At 34.6% G+C, this 26,690-nt stretch overlaps 1 protein-coding gene across 5 annotated transcripts in view; it reads right to left on the bottom strand.

Annotated features, from left to right (window-relative positions):
• GPC5 (glypican 5) overlaps positions 1 to 26,690 on the bottom strand; it is a 577,648-nt gene that overhangs the window by 235,743 nt on the left and 315,215 nt on the right. Inside the window, exon 9 of one of the 5 annotated variants that reach the window (XM_068182441.1) lies at positions 1,391 to 1,452. The exons of the other annotated variants lie outside the window; for them this stretch is intronic. Coding sequence (XP_068038542.1) covers positions 1,391 to 1,452 — 62 coding nt within the window. The remainder of the gene's footprint in view (positions 1 to 1,390; positions 1,453 to 26,690) is intronic. 5 annotated transcript variants of the gene reach the window in all.

The following is a 26,690-nucleotide window of genomic DNA, read 5'->3' as shown; positions in this document are numbered from 1 at the left end:
TGAAAATGAGGAACTGTTGACCGCATTACATTATCTCTGTGATATATTACATATCTCTGTGATAGTTCTCTGTACAGTCCATGGACAAAAACAGAGACTGCTGGAGTCCAGTTCATTCTTTAATAGATGTCTGAACTGGGTTACATGAGTTAAGGAATCTGCACCACGCTAGGTAAGATAAAGGTGAGGAATTGTAGTATACACTAAAGAGTAGAGTGGGCATGTGGTTTGCTTCAGGGTGAGCTACAGAACTGCAAGTAACTGCTACAGGAGCTCTGAAGTAAGAGGACTGAGCAAAGTCTTACATGTGGATGTGTAAGTATTGAGAGGATCCTAAAAATACCTGGAGGGTGTCACATACACTAACATGGCAGCATTATTTACCACTTTACCAAGAGATGTGCAATAGGTAGGCACAGGGCAAAGCCCAGCTCTCTTTTGCATCCTCACTTGTCCAATATCACTGTAGCTACATGTTGTATTATGAAGTCATGATTCATATTAAATTTCAGTTAAGTTGTTGGCCTGTAAGTTCATGTTATAAAAGAAAGAGTAAGATTCAGGAGATGTTAGAACTGACAGTTTACTGCATATATCTGGTAACTTGGAAAAGCCTGTGAGTGATAGGGGCTACACTGAAAAGGAAACCATTTCTGTTCTTCTGGCACTGGACTCATGCTGAATGCCTGGCTTTGGTAGTTGGATACTGTGAAGCTGAACTGATAATTTATTCAATGAACTTTCAATTCCAAAGAACATGAAGCATTTCAGCCTCTTCCAGTATAAAAGAGATTACTTCTATTGTAAAGCAAAGGACAAATATATTTTTAATTTCTTGCAGTCAACGAATTCTAACTGCATTATAATCTTTGCCTTTTGGTTTTGGAGCAAGTACTCTCAATAAACTCCCATACAAGTTGCTGTAATAAAATCCCTGTTAAAAGAAGTAATAGACAAAGTGACTTAGATAAAATGCATTTTTAAAGAAGATCCTGGGTGAAATATATGCTTGCTATTCTTCCTTCCATTATGCCCTTTACTACATTTTGCAATATCAATAACTTAATAATATAGGAGTAAATCCCTCTCTTCAGTTTACTATTCAACTATAAAATAAGAAAATTTGAATTTCATTTCAAAATATTATAAACCAGACCTGTGACTGTTATAAAGAAATTAATTAGAAAAATCCTTATAATATATGTGTTTTTGAAACAAAGCCAGTTTTTGGAGGATAAATTGGTTTTAAATTCTACCCATTACCCATTTATTTTCATCCATTTCTCACTGCTACTTTTCCCTTCTAATAATTCTTTAATATTCCATATTTTTATTGTAAATATATAAACCTTTAAATACAGATTGCAATCCTGAAATTAAACTAGGCTACTTTATTCATCTGGCCTGCTCCTATGGGCCTAAACATCCACTGGCATCTGGTAACAAGGCAGCCTGAAATCGTAGTAGTGAAGATATCATTTAATGGTGGCTGTATGAACAATCCACTATGCAAGTTTGCTTGTTCTTTAAACAAAATAATCACTATGTCACAGGTGGATGGAAATATGCACCAAGATTTTTGAAGCATTTAGTCTCAACAGCCTCTTCTTTTCCAGTTTTTGCTTATTAAGGTTCTATTTTCCAGTGTTCAAGCCCTAATACATCTCACTGATTTAACTGCTATGTGCAAAAATATTTTGTGCCATGGAAAATAAATTCTTCTTATTTCAACTTGCATATTATATCTGTTTTATTAATAGGTGAGTGGTAATTAGAAGATACATTCTGATCATTTATCCAGGAACATATAAATGTATATGAATCATGAAGAGAGGAAGGGAAATTGTTCCTATTTCCACATTTTCAGTATGGATAATATTTTATCAGATTTTATAAATCAAAGCTACTCCATGTTTTATTTCTTCTCAACTGTTCATATTTTCCTTGAATTAAGTTTTTATTTATATATGAAGCTCATAGCAAGTTTTGTTATCTTTCAAAAATAAGGGTTGCCATATGCTTTCATAAACAGAACTTTTATTTGCTTTTATTAGCTTGCTGCATCAACACAGAGCAGATTGTTTTTGAAAGATGCACTTTCATACTGCCAAAGAAGATCCAGAAAAGAATATATAATTTTAAAATTAAAGTCTATTTCATGAGGAGCTATTCTTTGAATCAAGTTTGATTATATAGGGCCAACTGCAATGTCAAGATTGCAATCTAGAAAATGCTGGGGCTCCATCCTACCTTTTTTAATTTTTTTTTCAAACAGCAGTATAACTGGAAAAACATGAAATCATTATAATAATAAGCATATTGGAAATTATAGTAACAAACATACTGAACTACCTTGTCTTTACCTGTTTCCTTTTCTGTTGCTGTACACTTATATTTGCAATGTTTTAAATACTGACTTCAGGTGCTTCATATGGAGGAAGCTACAGAAAGTTGCTCAATACGGCATCAAAATAGATACAAGGATATGCATTTGAAATTAATATTTCTAACAACTAGATTAGATTTTCAATGATCTGGCTGACATTTATCTGTTCAGAATGCAACAATTCATAAAAAAACTCACAGCTTCAATTCTATCTGGATTCATAAATATTCTAATCTCATTCTCATAGGTAAATAGTGATAAACTGTTAATGTCATTTAGCATTCTGAACTGATAATTTAAATTTATTTTCCATTATACAGGGCAATATTTTCTTCATTATTTTTGTTTCTTTGTACAGTGTCATTTTGGTTAATAACAGCAAGGTAATTCAAACTTGAATGAGGAAGGTAAGATACATCTTATTATCATTCCTTATAATACAGTATTGTTGACATACTTTCTATGTTGCTTAAAAATCATTGAAATGCTTTTTTTTTTTTTAAGTAATCATAAAATTAGAGCACAGAAATTAGAATGCTGAAACCTCAGGAGTAATTATATTTGTTATTCTGGCTGCATTGGTACAGAAGTTCCATGAAAAATCACAAGCAATAAGTTTTAAAGATTCTCAATGCATGTGAATTAAATGGAAGCAAGACAACTTAACAGACTATTCAGTAAAACATTCTTACAGTAAAGGAATCTTCATATCATACCATTATCATGGTGAATAAACTATACACCAGACACTGAAAATTTTAGTGCTGCCATTTAATGAAAAGATAAGAATTAGTGTACCAAATCTTCTTTAATTAAGATGAATTAATTTAGAAATCAATATGAAAAATAATGTAATAAACTTGAAATGTAGTGGAAAATAGATTCTTCTAACCAGAGATTTTATGAATTAGCATTTTCTGAACATTTAACAGAAGAGAGTTTAGGGAATTTAAAAATGCATATGTAACACTAAACAAAATGCTGATCTTAGTTTAAGAAGACAAAACACTATTTTTTAACTACTGAAAATAAGCATAAGGCATTGGACCACATTAAGAGTTAGTTAATAATTCAAAATTTCTGTGTGGAAAAATATCTATTTTTACTGAACCTCTAGAAGTAATATCAAGATCATTTAGTTATATAATAAATTAGTGCTAATAACAAACACTTAGCATATTACTGGCACATTTTGACTTTACAAAGCTAGGAAATCAGAATTCTCTAGCTATACACCAGGTGCCTCAAAAACACAGGTTTACATTCAGTGGTAATTTGAATAGCTGCCCTTTACTCTTGTCTGCTGACCTGGGTGAAGTACCCTGTGTTCACCTGGAAAAGCTGTGTGATTGCATAGAAGAAAAAAAATAATTTAATGGTTTATTTGAATGGTTGTAACAAGTCAGTCTCCCAGTCTTGATTTCTGCACAGTTGCACAAGCGCCCATGCCAGAACAAAACTGATGCAGAGGCAGGAAGAGGTAGCTGGGGTGGAGCAGAGAGTCATCAAAAAAAAATTAATGAAAAGTTACAGCTGAAATCACATGAAAGCCTCAGTAACATTGCAATAACATAGGTTTTTTAATTTAAATATCTGAGTGAAATACATACAGACATGCATAGACAACATTCCTGCCCTTTCCTTCCCAAAGCATATATTTAGTGTTGGTAAATAAGGTGAAAGCCAAGAAACAATCTAAAATTCTCAACATTTGTGCAAACTAAGAATTCTACTTTTAAGAAGCACTCTGGAGAAATTAAAGGAATGTTGTCAGGTATATCTACCAGCAGGACTTAAAACAAAAAATGTTTATTTTCTTTTTTATTACCATTTTTAGAAGTGGTAGCTTTTTTCCTCTCCTTTTGAGCCAAATGATGAAGCTTATTTTCCCATTTCTTTCTAGAATGTAGCAAATAAGAACACAGTAAAATTTTTCTGAGTTTACTGCAATGTTTCTTGGGACACTAACCATGAACCTTGGACTTAGACTCTCACCTCAGAGTTCTAGAATGAAAGCCTTTTTGCATGGAGATTCTCTGTTACAGAGATGCCATTTGCTTCATGATATTTTCAGGTTCTTCTGAGATGCAAACAGTTAAATTGACATGTTTTTTTCCCTAGTCCCTGTACTAATAGAAAAAGGTATCTGTATGCCAAGCACTGCCAAAAACATCATTTAGGGATTCAATTTGTATTTCCAATAAAACTGTGATAACTATGACTATTAAATTAGAAACTCAAAGGGAGAGTAGCAAGGCATAAAAGGAACAATGTGCTCTTTCCAAATGCCATACATCACAGTTAGTTTGTATCCAGATTTTGGGAAGGCAGAGATCATTTAAATCTCAGGTCTGAAAAAAAGAAACTTAGGACAAACTGAAAATTTTTTCTGATCATCTTTCTTTGGTTTCTAGGATAGTCCTTTGTTTCAGAGAGTCAGATGGCAGATGTAATAGTGCTGTTACACATGTGAAAGCAATGTGGTCTGCAGGGCAAGACTCCTAAATTACACATAGGAAATGTTTACTCTTTTCCTGAAGGAGTAAGTCTTAAGAAATTGTCCTGAAATTCAACATTATAAAAGCTTGTGGTACAGGATAGTAAGTTCCTACCTTATGAGCATTTCCACAGGATCCCAGTACATTCAAGCTCATTCAAGCACGTAAGACAAAAATTAAGGTCCACATCTATTATTCCCTAACTTCCACGTGCTTGACTTTGAAAATCTCAATTAAATTATTTTAATTTGTTTCTGAATACAATACCATATAAAGGAAGTAACTGGATCAGGAAGGAGCTAATAACTACATTGAAACATGTTTGCTTCTGGGCACTCTTGTAAATGTAAAATGGAAATAGTTTAATTTAATTTTCTTTTCATTATGGCATGAGGGACAGCTCACCCTATTACTGAATGAATCCCACTATTAATGAACAATTTAACTGATTAAGTAATCATGCAAGCATTATTTTTTTTTTTACATATCTTCTATTTCTAATATACAAATAATTATTATTTATTTCTCTTATTTAGCTCCTCCCAATAACACTTAGAAGCTTTACTCATCTCCCCTTTACTTCAAACAAAGCATGATTTTCTTATGTATCCTCAGCAGAGTGAGACAGGAATTTCCCAGGCCGTGTGAGATCTGAAATAGAATAGCAGTGATTGGCCTAGTCCTCTGACAGGAATTGTAATATTCACATGACTTCTGCTGGATGCTGATCCAGCATTAAGAGAAATAAAGTTTTCATTAGACTCACATGTTGACCTCAGTTTGTTCCTTCAAGTATGAGTCCAAGACTGGCACTCACACTCCAGACAAAAATCCCCAGCTAGTATTACGATGGACCCAATTTTACCACGAATATTTGAAGAAGGAAACTTTCTGTCCTCACCAAGCAAGACAGTACCAATGTCTGGCTACATATCAGCTTCTACAAATCTGAAACTGCTACGCTGGAAACACAGTAGGTCAGAAGTCAGCAGGTTTTATATCAGCCACATGTAAAGTAATTAAAAATTTACAAAATATACCTAATTAATTTATATCTACCTACAAATCTGTCTTTCTTACACCTTTAGATCATTCATTATTGCTTGTAACAAAACTACACTCCAGAGGTAAGTTTTGATTTAACTAAGTCTGGATGACAGCAGTCAAGCAGGTTATGTTCTGGGCCAGAAAGTAATTATAAGTATTCCAGAAACACTTTTTTTCCTTTTTATTTAATCCAATTTGATCAACAAACAAGGGGGTTAATTTTATATCTCCCTGTGTTTGGGGGTAGGCTGCAGGATCCACCTGAATTCTGGATTTCCTGGGAGAGAAAGTAGGACTATGCAATAACCAATCTATGGCCAATCACCGTTACTCCTTTAAAATATGGGCTAAAAGTAATTTATATTTTAAAACCATGTATAATTAAATAAATTTCCTCAAAAGAACACACATTATTTAATTTGAATTGATTTGATTTAATTTAATGAAAAGCTATTTTGAAGGCCCCATGGCTTAAAAAAATGATGAAATGGAAAAATACAGTTCATAGTAAGGAAAAATACAAAGCCAGCATTTCTGTGCTTTAGCACTCTTTCAAAATAAAAGCACAGTAAATTTTAACTTACTTTTTTCTAGTTCTGCATTCAAAAATCCTTGCCAAGCTTTCTTAATTTTGGAATGAGAAGGTCAGATTCCAAGCTCCATTCTAGTAATTTGTCACAGGTAGCTATGCTGTTTTCCATGGTTATTTTTAACCTTCTAACTTGCTGTCCTTCCAATCTTTCTTTTCATTCTGCTGCTTTCTCTTCCACTGATGACTTCAGTTGTTAATTGTGCGAGGAAATAATGTAGTATTTGATTCATGGCTACTAAGGTTTTTACAAGAAAGCCTCTGAAATGAGAGATTATGTTTTGATGGACTAAATACTCAAGAAAAATCAAAATGAAATAGCTATTGAAAATGCAAATACCTATTGTTTCCAAGCAAGTTTTCTATTTAAGAAAACTCAAATTCTCTGCTCTATGTTTAAGATGGACAGAGATACTAAGTTCTACGGGGGCATCCATGGAAAATATCTTATATATTGGAGTAGTGCAGAACAGGAAAGCATATATAGGTAAAGCGTAATTCTACCCACATGTCCCCTAGAGGGGAATACCTCATATTTATCCATCCCTACAGGGACGGATAAATATGAAGCATCATCCACCAGGTGTTCTTGAAGGAGATCACTGTAACAATTTAAAAGTAATTAAACACTATATTCAGGAAAACCATGAGCAAGGACTCAAGTCTGAAAGAAGAAAGTAGATTATCTGGGTTTTGGAACCAAAATGTCAGCAGAATTAAATGAGCATTTAACACATTTGTTTCATCCAGAAAGCTCCCTGGTGAAATAGGGTCATGACTTGAGGAAATCTTCTTCTCGGTACATTATAGGTAAATATACTGATGTTCCAAAGCTAGAAATTCTAGAAAGCTAGATTCTGCTAGAAAGCATAATTTTGTCCATGAGGTTTATTTGGCTTTGAAAAGGAATATAATCAACAGATCCTCTAAAGTATTCTGAATGAGTATCTTCATTTCAGAAGTAGTGTGGGTAAAAAATGAGAAATGCCTGTGCAACATTTATAAAATGGGAGACTGTATCTTGTCTACCTTGTCAAACCAAATGAGATCAGCATTTAATGAGTAGTAAAAGCGAGAAATGCAAGTATCATTATCTTATCTTGTCTCCTGTTCTGGTCTCCTGCTTCAAATCCAGCAAGTATTCCCTTAGAAAAGAAATTGTAAGTATTTCTACTCAAGTTGCACCATGCTCCGTGTGGAGAATTGGCATTGTACTTACACGCATATTAACAGTACACCACGAAAATTGTGCTGCTATGTTGAAATTTACTGCTTAGGGACTCAATAGATTTTAAGGGTTTAGTATTTCAAATAGGTCTGATCTTCATGGGTTGACAGTCACAGAATTTGCTGATAATCAACACATGAACTGCTTCAAATTGTGGAAATTCTTCACAGACATTTTTTATGGAAAAATAATTTTCATGTTTTCTCAGTTTTGGAAATAGACTGATAAAAAAGGCTGAGATAATTTTTTTTCCTTCAGATCTCCACACACAGAAAAAGAAACCTTCATCAGAGAAGTATAATGTTTGGCCAATCAATAAGCAGGGAAGAGCAGTGATTTATAAGAGAAATTACTACATCATCTTGATTACCTATGATTTGCAAAAGTGAAAACTATGGAGATTTGTAAATAATGAAAGTTAATAACCTGTCTTCCTCCTCTTCCCAGAACACATTTTGAATTAACAGTACACATTAGAAGTAAAATTATTTTAGAAAGTTAAAAATAGCAATCATAACTTGTTTGTATAGGACATATCTTTCATTTTGAGTAACACCTTCCTTTACAAATCCCTAAAATTATTTCAATGGGATTATGGTGGATTAAATGACTATTCAGGGTAAAACTGGCAGAATTAGGTCCTAGGAGTTTTCCTGTGCTATGCTATGATCCCAGAAGAGAAGGAGTAGGAATTACATTATTAAAATTATTAAAGCCAAATGGGATTTATCATTTAATATACTCTTTAAGAAACATTGCTACATTAACATGAGAACAGACAGGATGACATGGAACTACATATTTTACTTGAGTCTCATTTGTCACTATCAACTTGGTCTTTGACAAAGATATTGCTGACTAACATTATTTTTAAATTGGAGAAAAAATAATTATCTATATTCCTTGAATATATTAAAATTATTAGCTTATAAAACAAACCCATTTACCGAAGGGTTGGGGTTTTTTCATTGTATGTTTTTATTTGGAGTTTTTTGGTTCTTTTTGGTTTTGGGATGGAAAGAGAGATAGGAGAATACAAAACTATGGCCCATGGGATGGGAAAAAATAGGAGCTGAGAAATTATATTGTGATTTATTTCATGAAAATAAAAGATAACTTCTCATTGTACACTAAAAATGAGACATTTGAGACACTGCAAAAAGTGAATTTGCTAAATAGCAAATGCAATACTTGATAGCCCATCCGTTGTAATTATTATCCTTTTATCTTATCTGCTTATGCTGTACATTTTCTTACCAAAATGTTGCAGTATTCAAAAACTATTCAAAATGTTTTCTGTGAAATTTTTTTAGGAGAACAAATGAAGTATAGTAAGTGTGCATCAAAAGAACTCAGGAGACCTTTGAAACTATAAATAATCTACAAAACTATCTGTCATTCTGAGTTCATTCATATAATTAAAAGACACAGAAAGACACACCTTGCAACCTGAGATATCTGCCAATGGCAAGAATCTAAGGGACCTAAAGTTCTCTTATTCTTTCTTCTCTTACATTTGTTTTATGTTGCTGCTTTTGTTTTGGTTTGGGATTTTTGTTGTTGCTGTTTAAATTAGCCTATTAATGTTTGAGATTCTTACAGGTCTCCACCATGACATGAAAAACATAATCCATAAGAACATACTTGTCCACTTTTAAATATGAGATGGTTTTGAATTGCAGTATTTCTGGAACCACTGTATCACTTGGTCCTGTGATGTGACTGGAGAAGTGGAATCTGTACCTGTGAGGAGCAAGGAGACTGTCATGCCTAAAGGCGGGTGTTTCTTCAATAAATACAATGACATCTAAGAAGCAAGAATTTACCTAAGTCAGAAAAGTTAACATTAAATCACTTTTAGTTTTGCTTCAATTTACTTAGTTCATCTTGGACCACCTTGGGTTTAAAAAAAAATAAACAAAATCATCTACTGGAGGAGATATGTATTACATCTAACTGGAGGAGATATGTATAACATAAATATAGAACATAATGTATGAAGTCATTTCTGCTTGCACAAGAAGAAAGAGTTCAGAAATACCCAAAACTTAGTGCATCATCCATCTGTAATATAGGTAAAATACTGCTTATAATCACAAGTGTATGCCACCTGGTATGTGTTGAGGACCTGCACTGTTACTGTATACAATCAGTCATTATTGTAAAAACGCAATCTTGAGGTCACAATTTCCTCATCAGCATGTAGAAACTTGGGTTTCAAACAGACAAAGCATTTTTTTTTTCAAAATGTGTATTGAATTTTCACACCTGCTTGGATCTCTGACCTTCCTTAGAGACTTGTTCCTTTATTTTGATAGTCTTTGCATTTATTAGTTTTATTCTCAGTGCTCATCATTTATGTTCTTCTCTCTAGGCCTCTGTCTCTGGTGTTCATTTTTCTCTGGTTGTTTCTCTTGCTTGTTTATTTTTGCATCTCCTTTCTAAGAGCTCTGCCATCCCATGTAGGTTCTACTGATTGTGCTTCCTATTTTAGGTTAAGCCTTGCTCAAGGCAAGTGAGATGTCATGTGGCTAGGAAAGGTTTCAGAGTTACTAGCCAGGCCCCAGGCTGTTGTGGTTTGGGTTGGTTTAGTCAGGAGTTTTATTAATGTTAGTTAAGTATGTTCCTTGTACTTCCCTATTGTTTCCCTCACAGTGGTTTGCTCCAAGTTGTTTACCCCGAGATTTCCCACCGCTCAGATCCACAATTAACTGTCAATCTTCTCACTTCTCCCGGTTTTCTCCTTATTTAGTTCCATCAGTCACGATTTGTTCACTCCCTGTCAGCTGTCAATCTTGTAACCACTCCCAGCTTCTTCATGAAAGCTCTGTATCAACCACCCCACCTTAGCCTTTCTATTTGTCCCAGAACGCTGTGCCCACGTCTGTTATGTGACCATTGGTTGTGAAACCCCATCTCATTTGTCCCCATTGGGTGAGGCAGGTTTCCACCCCTGTCCGCCCACCCCCTATTTAATCTGCTACAACCCTTTGTTCTCCGGCATTTTTGTTATAGCATCTCTCAGAGAGCATTTTGTTCCTACCACACCTGGGGGAATAAAAAACTCTTTGGGCTCACAAAGTGTCCTTCTCTCATCCCTTCATCTCCCTCTCAGCATGTGAAGGTACCAAATCTGTGTTACCCATGCCGCAGCGATCAGCATTACCAGGGAGGCAGACGCCAACCCTTGGAGTGCCCACACTCACGTGGCAGCCACCCGGCCTCATATGGGCAGTGCTAGCCGGTGCATTTCGACTGCTTGAGGTTGTGGCAGGTAGCCAACGCACCAGGCTGTGGGAGTTCTTTCCCCAGGCAGCCCTGTTCCCAGGAGTCATTACCTCCTCCTGCATCTCCAAGACATGCAATTCTTTCATCCTCTCCTGAGCAACCACTTAATCACAAAAGTCTACTCTTCTTCTCCCAAGCCTGCCCAATAGGTGATGCTTCAGTTCAGTTTCCCAGTACTGAGGTGATGTTCCAGATTGAGAAGCAAGATGTATTCCACTTCCCATCTGCGTGGAAGTTGTCTTAAGTGAGCAGTTTTCTTTATCTCGTTCACAACCAATCCTCTCTCAGGGTAGACATCTGCTGATAATGGGCTATTGAATGTCACTGCATGACTGATAAGAGCTATAACATTCCATTGTGAGATGCTCCACCCAGAGGGAGGAGCCAAGCATTCTTAACTGGATATAACCTGGGTTTTTGGGGCATCAGAGTCAGCCTTTCCACTGGTTCCCAAGAGGAACAGCTGGGGTTTTCCACTGGACCTTCAGAGGAAAACTACACCCTTTTTACAAGATCACTGCTCCAACAGAACCACATATTCCAATCCAGGAGGACTGAAGCCACTCCAATTTGGACTGCTACCAACACGCTGGCCAAAGGGGTGTCAGGCTGTATTCTGACTCTGTCAGTGTTTTTTTCTGTTGTATTATTGCATGTATTTGTATTTTGTTCCTTTTCCCTTTTCCTAATAAATGGTATTTCTGAGAGTCTCTCACGGGTTTTGCTTTCAAACCAGAACAGGTGCTCAAATGGGGCAGGCACAGAGAAAGGTCTTGGTTCAAGCAGTTCTACTCAAGCAAATGAGATGGAAAAATTAGCTGTATCAAAAATCTGGTGAAAGGATTTATGAAAGTCATACAAGGCTGAGAATTTGTGATCACAGTAACATCAACCATTCACCAATCCTTCCACATGTTTAGCTGTTTATGCAGAAAGTGTATGAATTTTTGGTCCACTTTGCTCTCCTTCCTTTGGAAAAAGCCCTCAAAATAGGCATGGGATTACTGTTAGCTTAATCTAGATCCATCTTGCACCTACAAAATTATTCACATAATGTCTATACATATGGTAGCCCTGATTGCATCAGTAGAAGTTTGCTACACCAGTTAAACAGATGAGTGTTTTTAAGGTAAATTAACCTACTTCTGAAGAAGAAATAAAGAGAAGAGCTGATAGTTATGCCACTGACATGTATGTATTTACTCAGAATAAAGCTGTCAGTCTTTTTGAAATCTTTTACTATGACTTTTCTTTTGCAATTAAGCAAACTATACCTAAAATAGTTTTGTATAGGTTAATGAACTAGAAAGAAGAGCAAATTGGCCTAAATTGTATTTTTACTAATATGTCAGTAATAAAATTAAAATCCAGGCAAGGGGAAGGATGAGTAAAGGCAAAAGATATCTTTGGAGAAATTATGTAAATTTGTGGAGAAACATCAATTTTAAAACTTGTGAGAAGAGTGACTAAGCGTATTTGATTATATCTTATGTTCACATTTTTCTACATACCTATGTCTCTGTGTTACTTTGATAATCATTGTCCCTGGGACTGTAAACTGAAATACATAGGGAGAAACAATACAGAAGTATTTCTTTGTATCAGTCCTGTGACTGATCATATGTGTCAAAACAAGCTTAAATCATCTGCCAGCATGGATAGTTCCCAGACCCAATGATTTCAGGAATAAACATATGGAAAAACATTACTTGTGATTTTATTTTCAAGACTGATTAACAGGGTATCGAAAATCTCCCACCCATCATGGTTCATTTATCTTTATTTTCCTTTCCTTCCCTTCCCCAACTCAAAGACCTTACTGACCACACAGTTCCCTCCAGAACTGTTCTGACACTGTTCTCATTTTTCTTTCCTCTTTAATTTTAGTTTAATTTGCCTTTAGAATAATTATTTTGGGTTAGGACAAATCTATTAACATAATAATGTGCCTTAAGTTATTCAAGTTACCATCTCTAAGTTTTTTTCTCATGTCCCATAAAAGCAAGAACCACAGACGTACATGTTGAAGTATTCTTACCAAGCAAGTAGATGTAAAGAATTCAAAGAATTCTCACTATATAGAATAAATATTTACTTATGGTCAAAGGATACAAGGAGGTTAACAATTAGGAGAAATAATTATCAGGAAAAAAAATGGAAGGAAGGTCATCGTTTAAACAAAGGTGTTGCTGCAGTTTACGAGACCATTAATTTCATAATCTTGGCCCACTCTGTCTGCCACCTTTACAAATGTCTTAGGAAGTCCTTTAAAGTATTTTCATTGTGAATAAAGCAACTATTAAATTGTTCATGCTGCTATAGTTAACATTGCATCAGCAGTTTTACTGTAGCCCTTGGTTTCACAGGTTCATAATGCTATGGTAAACATGTTCTTTAGTCTGAAGCTCAGCATAGAAAAGAGAAATCAGAGAAAAAGTGATTCAACTATTAAGAAAAATATGTTCATTAAGTGTTGAATTTTGAAAGAAAAGGAGTTTAGATAAGTATGGTAGTCTAAAAATAATTTTACACTTTGGAAACTAATAAATAATAACTGTAAAGAATCATCATGCCTTTTTATGGTTGTCCTCATTTTGAATGAAAATAGATTCATCGTGACAGACTGATGTTATTTTAAAATTGTCAGAAGTATTTTAAGTTATCCATAGTCTTCTAAACATGTCCACAACTTTGTGTCAGCAAATCTGCAGTGACTTTTAGTCTTTAAAAACATGTCCATGTGTACAAAGGGTATTTTTTCAAAGTTAACCATTAGAGCTTTAAGTCCTATCATATCACCACTAAAAAAAGGGAAGAATTATTATTATTATTATTATTATTATTATTATTATTATTGTTATTATTGTTATTATTGTTATTATTGTTATTATTATTTATTATATAATAATTAAAGATAGAGAAAGATGTAATGCTTTACAGAAGGAATAATAGCTTTTCAGAATTAATACTATTTTGCCTTATTGATCCTCATAGAGCTGCTAAAGCTTCATCCTATATGACAGAGTAACTGTACTGTATACCATAACACAGATGAGAACTCAATATAAATAAAGTGAATAATTACCTTAAAAGGAGTTAAATATGGCTTGAAAGACTCAGTGAGTCCAAGGACTGGATGTGGAGTGAGTCCAACTTCACTAGAAGGCTTACATTGGACAGAAGGGAAGATAAAGGATCTGATCCTATTTTCTACTCTCCTAAAGTCTCTCTTAAGGGACCTCTTCTGTTGAAAAGAGCACAACTTGCCAAAGCAAACTGCCCAGTAACTCTCTGTTGTGAACACTTGCACCAGGGATTTTCTTTCAAAGTGATGCACCTCTGTCCTCCTGTTAATATGAAAGTTCAGTGAGTCTATGGCTTTTATTTAAACACATGCTACCACAGCCTGTGCCAGGATTTACTATCAATTCCAAGGTGTTTTTCCCACAGCGATAAGTCTTATATTCTCTAAGGAGGACACTGATTTCTATTGGGATATCATATCACAACAGTCATTGCATTGTCAACGAGATTTACATTGCTCTGTCCCCAAAGAAATATGGGGCTTCACAATTATAAACTGGCTCCTTTCACTTATTTTGTTCAATGTAAAAGAGCAAAGAATATTGCAAGCACCTCACAAATACTGAAGAGGGGGCATTGCTTAGAGCAATTCTTATTTTCAGCCTATTTTATAGGTTTTCATTTGAATTACTGCATTAAACTCACTGTAAAAAAATCACCCAAAAGAAAGGTTACGAGACTCACTTTCTGCTATGAATAAAGCAAAAAAAAAAAAAAGCTGCAAAATACAAAGTTAAAAGGACATTAGCAGGATAAAAGTAATATTTTTTTAGTGGATGTCATTTCCTTAGCTGCTAATAACATTAGATTTATAAGACTGAGAGAGGAAAAGTTAATTTAATTTTCAGCATTTGTGTTGTATATTGACAAAGATCAGTCTCTTCACAGCACAGTATCTACCTGCATCTGATAGTATGTAAATCAATTCACAGACAATTCCAGAAAAAGAAAAATAGCATTAAAAAAGAATCTAATGACACAATTTATAAGAATTTATAAGGGATAGGAGAGATACAGCTTTGTAAAGTATTAAGCCTTGGAGCAATACAAAGCAACCATACTGAGTACAGGGCACATTTCCATAAGGAACCAGCAGGGCTATGTGTTTAGCATTAACCAAATAAGGGAAATTGCCAAATTTTTCATCTCAGCAGAGTTTCTGCAGCAAAAGAACTACTCCAGCAAAAGAACTCTTCCATTTTCTCACTGCAGCTGAAGATCTTCAGACAGTTTAGAAATCCTAGATTAATGATCACTACTTCACCCTAAATTATCTTCTCTGATTACAACAAATGCATTTGGGGCTGAAAGAAATCTTATTGCTGTCTGACTACTTATCATTATTAGTTACAGTATGTAGATGATAGTAACCAAATGCAAAGAAAATAGTTCACTTGTTCAGTGCTTAAATAGTAACCCTGAAAAGAGCCAACAAAGTCTATTATAGCAAGCCTCTGATCTGTACTGTGCCTCAGATCATTGTTCAGAAGTGTCAGGGTACTCTCACATTAAATATTCCCTTCTCTACTGAAGAGGTACAGCAGTCAATACAAGTAGTAGGAAAGATGACAGCACAACAAGACAGTTATGAGAGCTCTTGGCAGCAGGTGGACTTGGCTACAAAATGGAAAGAATGAACATAGAGAGACCAATGCTGCTGGAGCACAAGAGTATGTAAGCACATTAAAGTGGTGCACAATTTCACTGCAAAGCATAGCTGGATCAAGGCAGAATGAGAGGCAGCAGAACAGAACTAATCCTAAAAGAGGAATACAGAAGATAATGCACTGTACTAAAGAGACAACAAGCTGAAAGTCTGGTGCCCCATATTGTTTCTTCATGTTTCTACAGAGCACTAGTGCTCCTAGGAGTAATGGTATCAACTATAGGCTCCTACTGGAAAGAATGGACATTTAAATCCACATGAACATACACTTTTATTAGAATCATAGAATATCCTGAGTTTGAAGGGACTCAAAAGGGTCACTGAAGTCCAGCTCCTGGCCCAGAACAGAAGATCCCCATGAATCACACCATGTGCCTGAGAGCATTGTCCAAAATCTTCTTGAACTCTGTCAGGCTGCTGCTGTGACCACTTCCCTGGGAGCTGTTCCAGTGCCCAACCATCCTCTGGGTGAAGAACCGTTTTCTAATATCCAACCTAAAACACCCCTGACACGACTTCAGGCCATTGCTCAGTCCTGTCACTAATCACCAAAGACAGCAGTGCCTACATCAGCCCCACACTTTAAAAGAGAATACTTGAGCAAAGTGCCAAGACTTAGACTTAGAAATATCCTTGGTTTATGAAAGAGTGAGTAGCACCTATTCAGAAAGAGACAATGCAGCAAACCTTTGCAAATGCAACAAAAATAAAGCTTCTGTCCAAAAGACCCATTCTGACTCTAAATAAAGAGTCCAATTGCTGGTTACAGAGCAAAGGCTGAAGAAATCTGACTAAAATTTAATTGAAACCTAGGAATGTTCTTAGTCTCCTAATCTTATAGCATTTTTGATATTTTGCTCTTGAACAGATATTTTAATTGGAAAACAATTTTAAAAATGAAAAATTACATATTGCTGTCTTGCAAAATTTAATGCAAACATTTTTGAGTCACTAAGTTCATCATGTCTAGGTAAGTAGAGAAAAGATTTCACCAGAGGCTAAGGTTCGTAATCAACAAAAACTTAATTAAAAAATACATGACAGTAAATTAAATACTGTGGAAAAATAAACACATTTTAAGAGTTTATTTCTTTCATAGTTAATTAATTCATGTTATTCATAGAAGGCATGTCTCTTTCCGCAGCCTCTATTGGGCATCCTGACTCTTAAGATGAGACAGCTGTTTTCTTTGAGGAACTGTTTGAGATGTTTAAAAGTCTGCAGATAATTGACTGGTCAAATCTGTAGGAGTCCCTTAGAGGTTGCAAAACATTCTTCTACATTTGTAATATTAATACCTAGTTTATCCTTGCAGAGCAGCAAAGACTCTTTCCTGCTTAAGTTGGAAATCTCTTTTGCAATCAATTATGTGAGTACTTTGAGTTCTGAGTAAGAGCTGGCATTGTCCAGGATAAAAAATGGAACAGAGTGGATTGGATTTATTAGGTTCTTGTAATAATTGTTCTTACTGAAACAGACAGAAAACATGCATGTTTATACTGTGAGACTAGAAATGAAAAATTATATCAAAAGTATGAAGATAATTACATGGATTATTATTATACTACATTAAACAGTCTTGAGATATTAATAATTTTCCATCTATTTAATTATGATGTTAGAATATTCTTCATGAATGTACTGGAGATTTAGCTCTCCAGTGTTGCTAAGAAAATTTACATAAAAACTGAGTTCTTAGATTTTAATAATGAAAACTTGGCCAGCATCCCCACTATCAGAGTTTGATAAAGTAAATACAAATATAGTTATTTTTTGAAAAAGGAAGACTGAAATTTCATATGCATAATTATGTAATGCACTATATGCAAGTTATTATAGTAATTATTTTTTAAATATGAGAATTTCCTTTGGTGGAAAAGCATAGGTTATTATTAGCTGTCATGACTGAACCAGTAGGCAGTGCTTTACAAGAAGGTTGTTTCCACCCGCCTCAACTTTGAGAAAAAAAAAAAAGTGCCAAACCAACAAAAAACAATAAGCAAAAAGTAGTCATATGTATTGTTACATATTGCTAGCTTCATCACATATTTGGAAGGTCAAATGTCCCAAGTCTTTTCTAAAAATGCATTTCTATATTACATACCCATAATCTGTTTTTCAGTTTAACCCAGCTCTTTTGCAGGTTAAGGTTTTCTTAATGCCTTTGGTTCATCAGAAATTAAAATATATTATTTCCATTGTTTTCCATTATTTTACTATACATACTTTAAAACTCACATGAAAGTTTTCAGAAAGAAATTTGATTCTTTTTTGAAAAGTAAATCATATGGAATTGCATAATTATCTCTGAGATGTAGTCTATAAGAATTCTAGCTTCCATGAAAAAAACAAAATCTTGGGCATTTAGAAATCAAGATTAGGTTGTCTAAAATGCCTGAGATATTTTTTGAAAACCAGGTTTGTGCATGAAGCTGAATTTTAATGGAAATATATTTAGATATCCTTCCATTTTCTTAGTGATCTAAAGTCTCTCTCTTGTCATCATAGAAAAATAGCTACATATGGGGAAAAAATAATCCAAGTTTTATTAATTCCATAGTTTTTAATCAAGAAAACTTTATTTGGAATTATCCAATTTTCTTGAGAGAATATAAAATGAATCTAGAGTACTCTAAATTTAGGAACTAACCTTTAAATTGAGACAAATCCCACTTTATATCACTTATATTCATCGTTTGAACAAGAAAAGATTTTTTTTAAAAGTCTGTATTTCTCTTATATTTTGTTTTATACTTGAATTGAATGTTAATTATGTAAAAGCTAGCTAATAATAAAATTTGGACTCTGCATTTCTCTTATATATTTGAGAAAAGGATTAATAAAAATGCTGATGAGTGGAAAAAATCAATTTTCTCTGAGCATAAAAACTTAGGTCCCTTTACAGTATGATGCATTGCAACTTTGGACATTATTTTTACAACACAGGGAAAGAATTTCTATATTTTAGACATCCATGAGGGCATAATAATTTACAGTGGCTACATAGAGTTAAATTCTAGAGTGATATAACACACGGCTTATTTATTTAGTAAGCCAAATAAAAGCTGCAAGAAAATTGAAGATATTAGAAGAACATTATGAGTTTTTGTTTCTGATCAATAAATAAAAAATATACTTAAATTTATATTTATTTGTAGATTTTAATGCACTTGTTTATATCTTTTACAACAAGATAATTTAATGATTATTTGATTTTCGGTTTTATTGCGATGCGGTTCTTATGTTCAATTAAAAATTGAAAGAAAAATAAATAAAGATTGAATATATAGTGCTCTTCAAGTTATAAGGTATAATAGGACTATAAAGTTTGGTTACATTTTTGAAAATTAGGGATGTTTCTTTTCAAATAATATATTTCATATAAATAAAAATAAAAATAAAAATAAAAATAAAAATAAAAATAAATATAAATATAAATATAAATATAAATATAAATAATATAAATATAAATATATCCTTTCAGATTATCCATGCCCATGTAATTGTTTCATTCTAAAAATAAGTTTTTTACACTTGTTGATACAGTTGTTAACATATGTGTTCTTTCTCTCTCTAATTTGATACTTTAGAAAAAAGCATGTTAATGGCACTATGTACACTGAGATTTAATTCAGGACTTCAATAACTTCATTTGTTTGAAGATCTTTCCCTGGGATATGGATAGGTTTAAAAAGTAAGGATAGGGCCATGCTGTAATACACAAAAATAAGGTAATCTCGGTTACTTACATTTTGGAGATTTCTCTTGCCCTCAAACTGATCTGTATAATACTCTAGGTTTGGTGATGGACAAGATGATTTTACCATCATAAATATATGTATTCAATCAGACAATTTCTAAATATTCAAGGTATTAATCCTAAATTCTGGTATAGGGAAAAAGGCTTATTTACACTCACTTAATATTCACTACCAAATACATTTTGTGGAGGGTCTTCCTATATTTTAATGATGCAGCATATAGGCAGGTACAACAATGCTCTATATTAACTTTTCAGAAATTACAGAAGTAAAAAACTGATACTGAAGTTCACCATATATGCCTTTAAGAATTATAAAAATATATAACATTTAATTTATCTAATTACATAAATTTGAAGACAAGGTGATTTTTAGCAGTGATTCTATTTCTTTAGATGTTATTTCTGATTAATCACTAAAGGTTTACTTCCTTCCTATGATTCTCCAAATCGACACGCTTTAGCAAAATAAAAATGTCAGAATGCCAAAAGCGCATCAGTCACCAAGAACCCAAGATAAAACAAATGGGAACAGATTCAGAAGTCTTTCAACTGGGTTTAAGAAAAAGGGCTATTTTTTTAAGAGTAATCTGGAATATAGGAAAGGATGCTACAGAAAAGGAAGATATAGGAGTAAAAACCTGGATCAGACAACTATTTATTAGGCATATATATAAGACAGAGTAAGATGAGTGATGCAAGATTTTGAAACATTTGATGATTTATAGAAGATTAAAGTTGGAAATGTGATTTAATACCATAAAGGGTATTAAGGGTATTAATCACCATAAAGGTGATTTAATACCAGTACAGGGTTGCCACTGTTTTACTGTACTTGAAATAAAACAAATGAGTAGCAAAGAAGGAAGTACATTATTTAATTTCTAGTTTGGATGTATTCATGTGTGCATGTAAATTAGTCTCTGGAGAACCAATATCAATACTGGAATTACAGGTGAGATGGTGAGATCCATAAAGTGATTTACTAGCAGAAAAATTCTGTATTCTGACAAGAATGTTTTTCACAACATTTAAGCACTTGTACGAGTGAGTTGTTGCACATTCTGTGTTACATAAATGGACAGAAAAAGCCCAAACAAATAAAACAACAAATAAAACAAGAAAGGCTTAGAGACCAGATAATGAAAAGTTATTGTTTTCTCTAGCAAAAGCAAGGATTCCTCCTAAAAGGTCAGAATTTCTCTTTTTTGGAACCATTCCTTATTGGTAGCAGATTCACCTGGAAGATTTCTTCTTAACTTTTAAAAGATGATGTGCCAGAGGAAGGATGTTTCTGAAATTAGTCTAAGTTCAAAAAAATTTATACTGTCTTGTGCCTGGGAAGGGTTTACAGCCTACTCTAAAAAATACCTGCTTAGACTCAGATGTGAAGTGATAATATGTCAAGCTCCAAACTCAATTATGGCTTATAACTGTCACTAAAAGAAAAGATGTATGCTGTTTTGGTTAAAAAAAACCCCACCACTTAGTAATTTAATTTCTGTTTCTGCATTTTTCTTTGTAAACATTTTATTTCAATTATTCACCAAAGAAAGATCAGCTCTTAATTTTGTAGGGAATGAATGTTAACACTTTGGAAAGGAGGATTTGAAAATCTCTACAGATCTTATCAGAAAAGATAAAAATAAATCTAAAATATAATATTCAAGACTGTATTTCTTTAATAATGTATGTTAGACAATGTCATACCACACTACATTTGAGGGATTTGGTTGGGTTTGATTTTGGATAGGAAACTCACTGGCAGGAACAGTCATTTCTTTGAAATAACTTAGTGTGGCCATAGTACTTCCTCATACCCATTTTTCCCATCCTCATTTCTAATGAACTCATCTGAATGTAGTTTTTTCTTTAATCACTTCTCTGCTATGCAGGAGTTTATTATCAATATCATCTCTTTTGATGTTAATCTGTTGAACTGAACTCTACAGAGTAATGTGAAGAGGTGATGGATAGCAGACTTAGTATTCCTCAATTTTTTTTATTTTAAGCCCTGCATATATACATTGTGGATAAGTATAATTTTATTTTCAACTAAGCACAATACCATTGAAAAGTTCTCTTTAATGATAACACAGAACAAAGTTACAAACCCTACATTCATTCCTATCACTCTTCAAGATTTAAAATTAAAAAAAAAAATATATATGTATATATACATAAAGAGCTGGGAAAATAAGCTAAGACCAATACATTCACTCAGGGAGTAAATAGGCAAAATTTTTTGCAGTTGTGTGGTCTAACCCTGATCAGCAGACACAGCCCCACACAGATCCTAGTTCACCCCTCCCCAGTGGGGGAATGGAGTGAAATAGAAGGGTAAAAGTGAGAAAACTTGTGGATTGAGATAAAGACAGTTTAATAGAAAGAGTGAAAGCCGTGCACACATGCAGAGCAAAACAAGGAACTCATTCATCACTTCCCATGGGCAGGCATGTGTTCAGCCATCTCCAGGAAAGCAGGATTCCATGCAACAGTGTGAAGACAAACACCATCACTCTGAAAGCCCCCCCACTTCCTGCTTCTTTCCCTTCCACAGCTTTCATTGCTCAGCATGGCACCATAAGGGTGTGGGATATTTGGTCACTTGGTATCAGCTGTTCCAGCTGTGGCTCCCCAGCCCCCGGCGTGATGGGATGCTGTGAAAAGCAGGAACTGCCTTGACGCTTGAGAGCTAATACAATGCTGTGTTATTAATGGAGGTTTGGTCCCAAATCCAAAACACAGCACCTTACAAAGCACTATGAAGAAAATTGATTCTATCCCAGCCCAAAACAGCACAACAGATAACTTGTTTAATTCTGTGCAGGGGAGAGCTGTTAGAAGAAAATATGCAGTTCCAGTCTGGCCCCTCAGTAGCATCAGTCTTACTGACATCCTTAGCCAAGCTGGATAAAGGCCATCAGAGGCACAGCTTCTCACACTTCAGAAGTGAGACACAATTCTTTAACCTTGGTTTGCAGAGAATTAAAAATTCTGGTGTAGGCACATCCATGAGGAGAGAAGGGAAAAGAAAACATGATGTGACAGACTATGCCATGTTATTTAAAGTTATTGGCACCGTGATGATAACCGTGATACAGGAACCTTAGTAGAAGCTAAAAGCATAATAAGCTTTCCTTTCAATCAGTTAGTAAAAAAGAATAATCTATTATCTATTTTTTCATCATTTTTGTCTTCTATAGTTTCATCAGACAGCATGTGGCCTTAGATGATTCACATAATTTTAAAGTACAGAAAAGGCCACTCTCGTTTTCCGTCCTTGACTGCCTTCTCTTAAAAAATACATTCCTATTCAGTGTGGATCTAGTTCATATAAAAAGGCATTGTCTTACTTTTATTATAAGGCATTATGCTGTGTGTTTAACTAAGCTGTACAAAGCAAAAAGGATGCATGTTGTTAGCCAATGTATACTATTACATATATGCTGCAAAAACTATAAACATGATATTAATTTCCATGTAAAGAGTAAAATAATTCCAATACAGCTGAATGAAGTAAATCATTTGTAGTTTATTGATTTTTTTTTAACTGGGCCTCATAATTAAAGAATAAGAGCCTGGTAGTTCAAATTCATTTAGTGGAGGAATCAATATTTGATATTAATGTGCTAAAAAAATAATATAATTGCTTTTTGCAAAGGAAAGGGTACTCAGACCAAACAAGCAAACCATTTTCATCTACATACTGTATGGCTCAGCTAAATACTCTATGCATAAAAGAAAAATACAAGATCTGATAATTTTTACATTAGAGTCTCCAGCCTCTGAGTACTTTTCCATTCTTCATTGCCTCAGAAAAGTATGAAAAAGTAGCAGAAATCCATTAGCTGCTTCTTCAGTTCTTAAACTACTTGGCAGAACACTGGTTTTTTTTGTTTATACAGGTTAAGAGAAGGAAGAGAGAAGATATCTGTGTTCTATATTCACTGAATTCAAGAATATGATCAATATTTCCTGAAGCTGGAGATGGTGTCTTCAGCTTAGGAATGGGGGTTCTTGCCCATGCATGAATACATGGTAATACCACAGTATGAAAGATCCCCTTCCTCCTTACTCTCACTGATTGTAAAGGTAAACTTGAGAATAGGAATAGATAAAGCGAGGGTTATGACCAGGGCTGTATTTCTCTCTGCTCCCAAAGTCTGTTGAAAGGATTAAGTCAGCTAAAGTTGTGTCAGCTGTCTCAAATGATCAGTTTCTGGATATTTGCTGCCCTTCTAAAAGGCAGAGCTTCATGAGTCATGGGGTTATGGGAAGATGGCCTTTAATATATTTTTAGCATTGCTTATTGTTGTGGAAGAAATTTGAAAATTTTAAATTATTATAACAATAAAAGTGGAATAAAAGGAAACAAAATGCATTAAAATACTCAGGAGGAAATTCAAACCTATTCAAAATCCAATTTTTGAGATGTTAATTTTTGAATGTATATTCAGTGAAACCTTGTTAAAGCAGAATGAGGGATTCCTTGTGCATAACACGACAGAACTGAGAATATGCCCAGACCAAAGCAGAGCTAGTAGTTGGCTTCAGATTGGTGGGTGAAACTGAAATTTTCTGTGCCAGGAACAGTTAGAGACGATAGTAGGAAAGCAAAGGATATGGTGAGGAAAATTCTGTTAATACACATTAGAAAAAAGAACCAAGGGACAGAGCACCTCCAAGACAGATGTTCTGAATTATGGACAAAACAAACCTGTTATTTGCTTCTTACTGTACTCAGGAAATAATGAGATGTACTTCCATAAATTAAAAACAAAAGAGGTTATTTCAGTGTCAGTTTTTATTCCTTGTGAAAGTCTACATAAACCTGAAGAAAGACTCACTAAATGCTTTGATCACAGTAGAAATGAATTGCAGATAATATATGGAAAATTAACATGTTAATGACTGAAAGTTTTCTGTGATCAAAGATTCATATTTCATGCAAGGAGAGATAATTAGAGAAGACATTTTTCTTTAATCTTTTAATATGAGAACAGCCATTCTCAATGGCCATTGAAGATTACAAAACCTACTAATTGGTAGTATGCTAAATATAATATTCTTTCAAATAATTGGTATTTACAGTTTTAAATGCTGACTTAATTAGTGGATTAAAAAAACTATAGAATCTAAGAATGCATTTACAGGATATCTTTCAATGCAAAGAAAAAATCTAAGGAAAAAGGCATTCCTGGTAAATACTGAACTTTTTAAAACAAACAGCAAAAAAAAAAGAGAAAGATCACAGTCTGAAAAAGCAGCATCCTTCCACACATGATGCCATGAGGTATTGCCTCATACAACCTTAATAAAATATGTTATATGACCATACTTCAGTCCTGTATGTAAACTACTGGTTTAGCTCATTATCAAAATCAGCTCCCAAACATACAACAAAATTTAACTAAAAGTACATTCACATTCTCTTACTTTCTGCTTTGTATTTCTGTTATATTTTAATAAAATATTAGTATATGTTAAATTTTCATCACCGGGTTTTGGTAGCAGGGGGCCTACAAGGGTGGTTACTGTAAGAAGCTGCCAGAAGCTTCCCCCACTGTCTGACAGAGAAAACGTGAGCTGGTTCCAAGGCAGCCAAGGCAGAGCCCATCAGTGACAGGGCTAACACCCTAGGGATAATGTTATTTAAAAAGGGTGAGAAACCCCACTGCAAAAGCAGCCAGAGAGAAGAGGGAGAATATCTGAGAGAAACAGCCCAGCAGACACCAAGGTCAGGGCAGAAGGATGGGCAGGAGGTGCTCTGTGTGCTGGAGCAGAGATTTCCCTGCTGCACCCCACAGTGCAGACCCTGTGAGCCAGGCTGTGCCCCTGCAGCCTGTGGGAGTCCACGGTGGAACAGCAGATATCCACTGGCAGAACATGGAAAACCTTACAGAACAGATGGATACCTAGAGGAGGTGATGGTCCTGGCAGGACCCGTGGCCCCATGGAGAAAGGAGCCCCTGTTGGAGAAGGTTGACTGACAGGACTTGTGATCCCATGGGGGATCCATGCTGGAGCAGTCTGTCTCAGAAGGCATATGCCCCATGGAAGTGACCCACACATGGCAGGCAGCAGGGGAAGTCTGTGACGAGTCCTTCCTACCCAGAGTGGCAGAGACACGCGATGAATTGATCACAACCCCCATTCCTGGTCCCCCTGCATTGCTGGGGAAAGGATAGGTAGAGAAAATAAGGAATGAAGTTGAGCCCAGGCAGAAGAGGGGGAGTGGAGGGATGGTGTTTTAAAGGTTGGGTTAATTTCTTATTACCATATTCTGATTTCGTTGTTATTAAATGTTAATAGTATCTCCAAGTCAAGTCCATGATGGTAATCAGGGAGTGACTTATCCCTGTCCTTATCTCAACCTACAAGACGTTCCTTTTATTTTCTCTCTCCTATCCTGATGAGGAAAGGAATAATAGAGTGACTTTGGTGGGCACATGGCATCCAGGCACAGCTAGCTCACTACATAGTGAAATTTAGATTATTTCATAAAAAGGAATATTCAGAAGTGGTCCATCAAAGTCTTTAATTTTAATTACTTTCAACATTTTATCATAATATTTACAAGTGATGTTTTCCAAAAAGAGATGTGGGCACAGCTGTGACTAAATGCTTCATCACAAATGATTTTGGATCCATCATACTTTTTTTATAGATAAAGATGAACTCAATGCATCAAAACAGGAATAAGCAGTTTGTTGCTGCAACACTGATGTGCACATTGACATAATATTCGCTGCCTATATGACTTGCCCTACTTATGAGTCATCAAAAAATTCTCTATTGCATACTGAACGCCTCAGCCACATTGTGCTTTGTCTCTCACCTAATATTTGGTGCCTCTGAATAATGCATGTGAACATCAGTAAACACAGAACCCAGGGACTGTGGTATAAATTGAACCAATTTTTGCTAAAATCTAAATTAGGTTTTGTGTGGGTTGTATTTAATTCCAAATATACCTTTATTCACAGTTATTTTTAGCTGTATTTAGGGTAGAATAAATCCTGTTTTCCAGATACAATTGTTGTAATTACTGGTGAAAAGACTGTACATTTGTAACAGATGGGATACACATTTTATATACTTCACCTTCTTTGCCAAAAATGCACTCTGCTGATGCATTTAA

Source organism: Anomalospiza imberbis, chromosome 2 (assembly GCF_031753505.1).
Source record: "Anomalospiza imberbis isolate Cuckoo-Finch-1a 21T00152 chromosome 2, ASM3175350v1, whole genome shotgun sequence".
NCBI lineage: Eukaryota > Metazoa > Chordata > Aves > Passeriformes > Viduidae > Anomalospiza > Anomalospiza imberbis.
The sequence above is the reverse complement of the archived record's forward strand: the minus strand, read 5'-3'. Positions and strand labels throughout refer to the sequence as shown.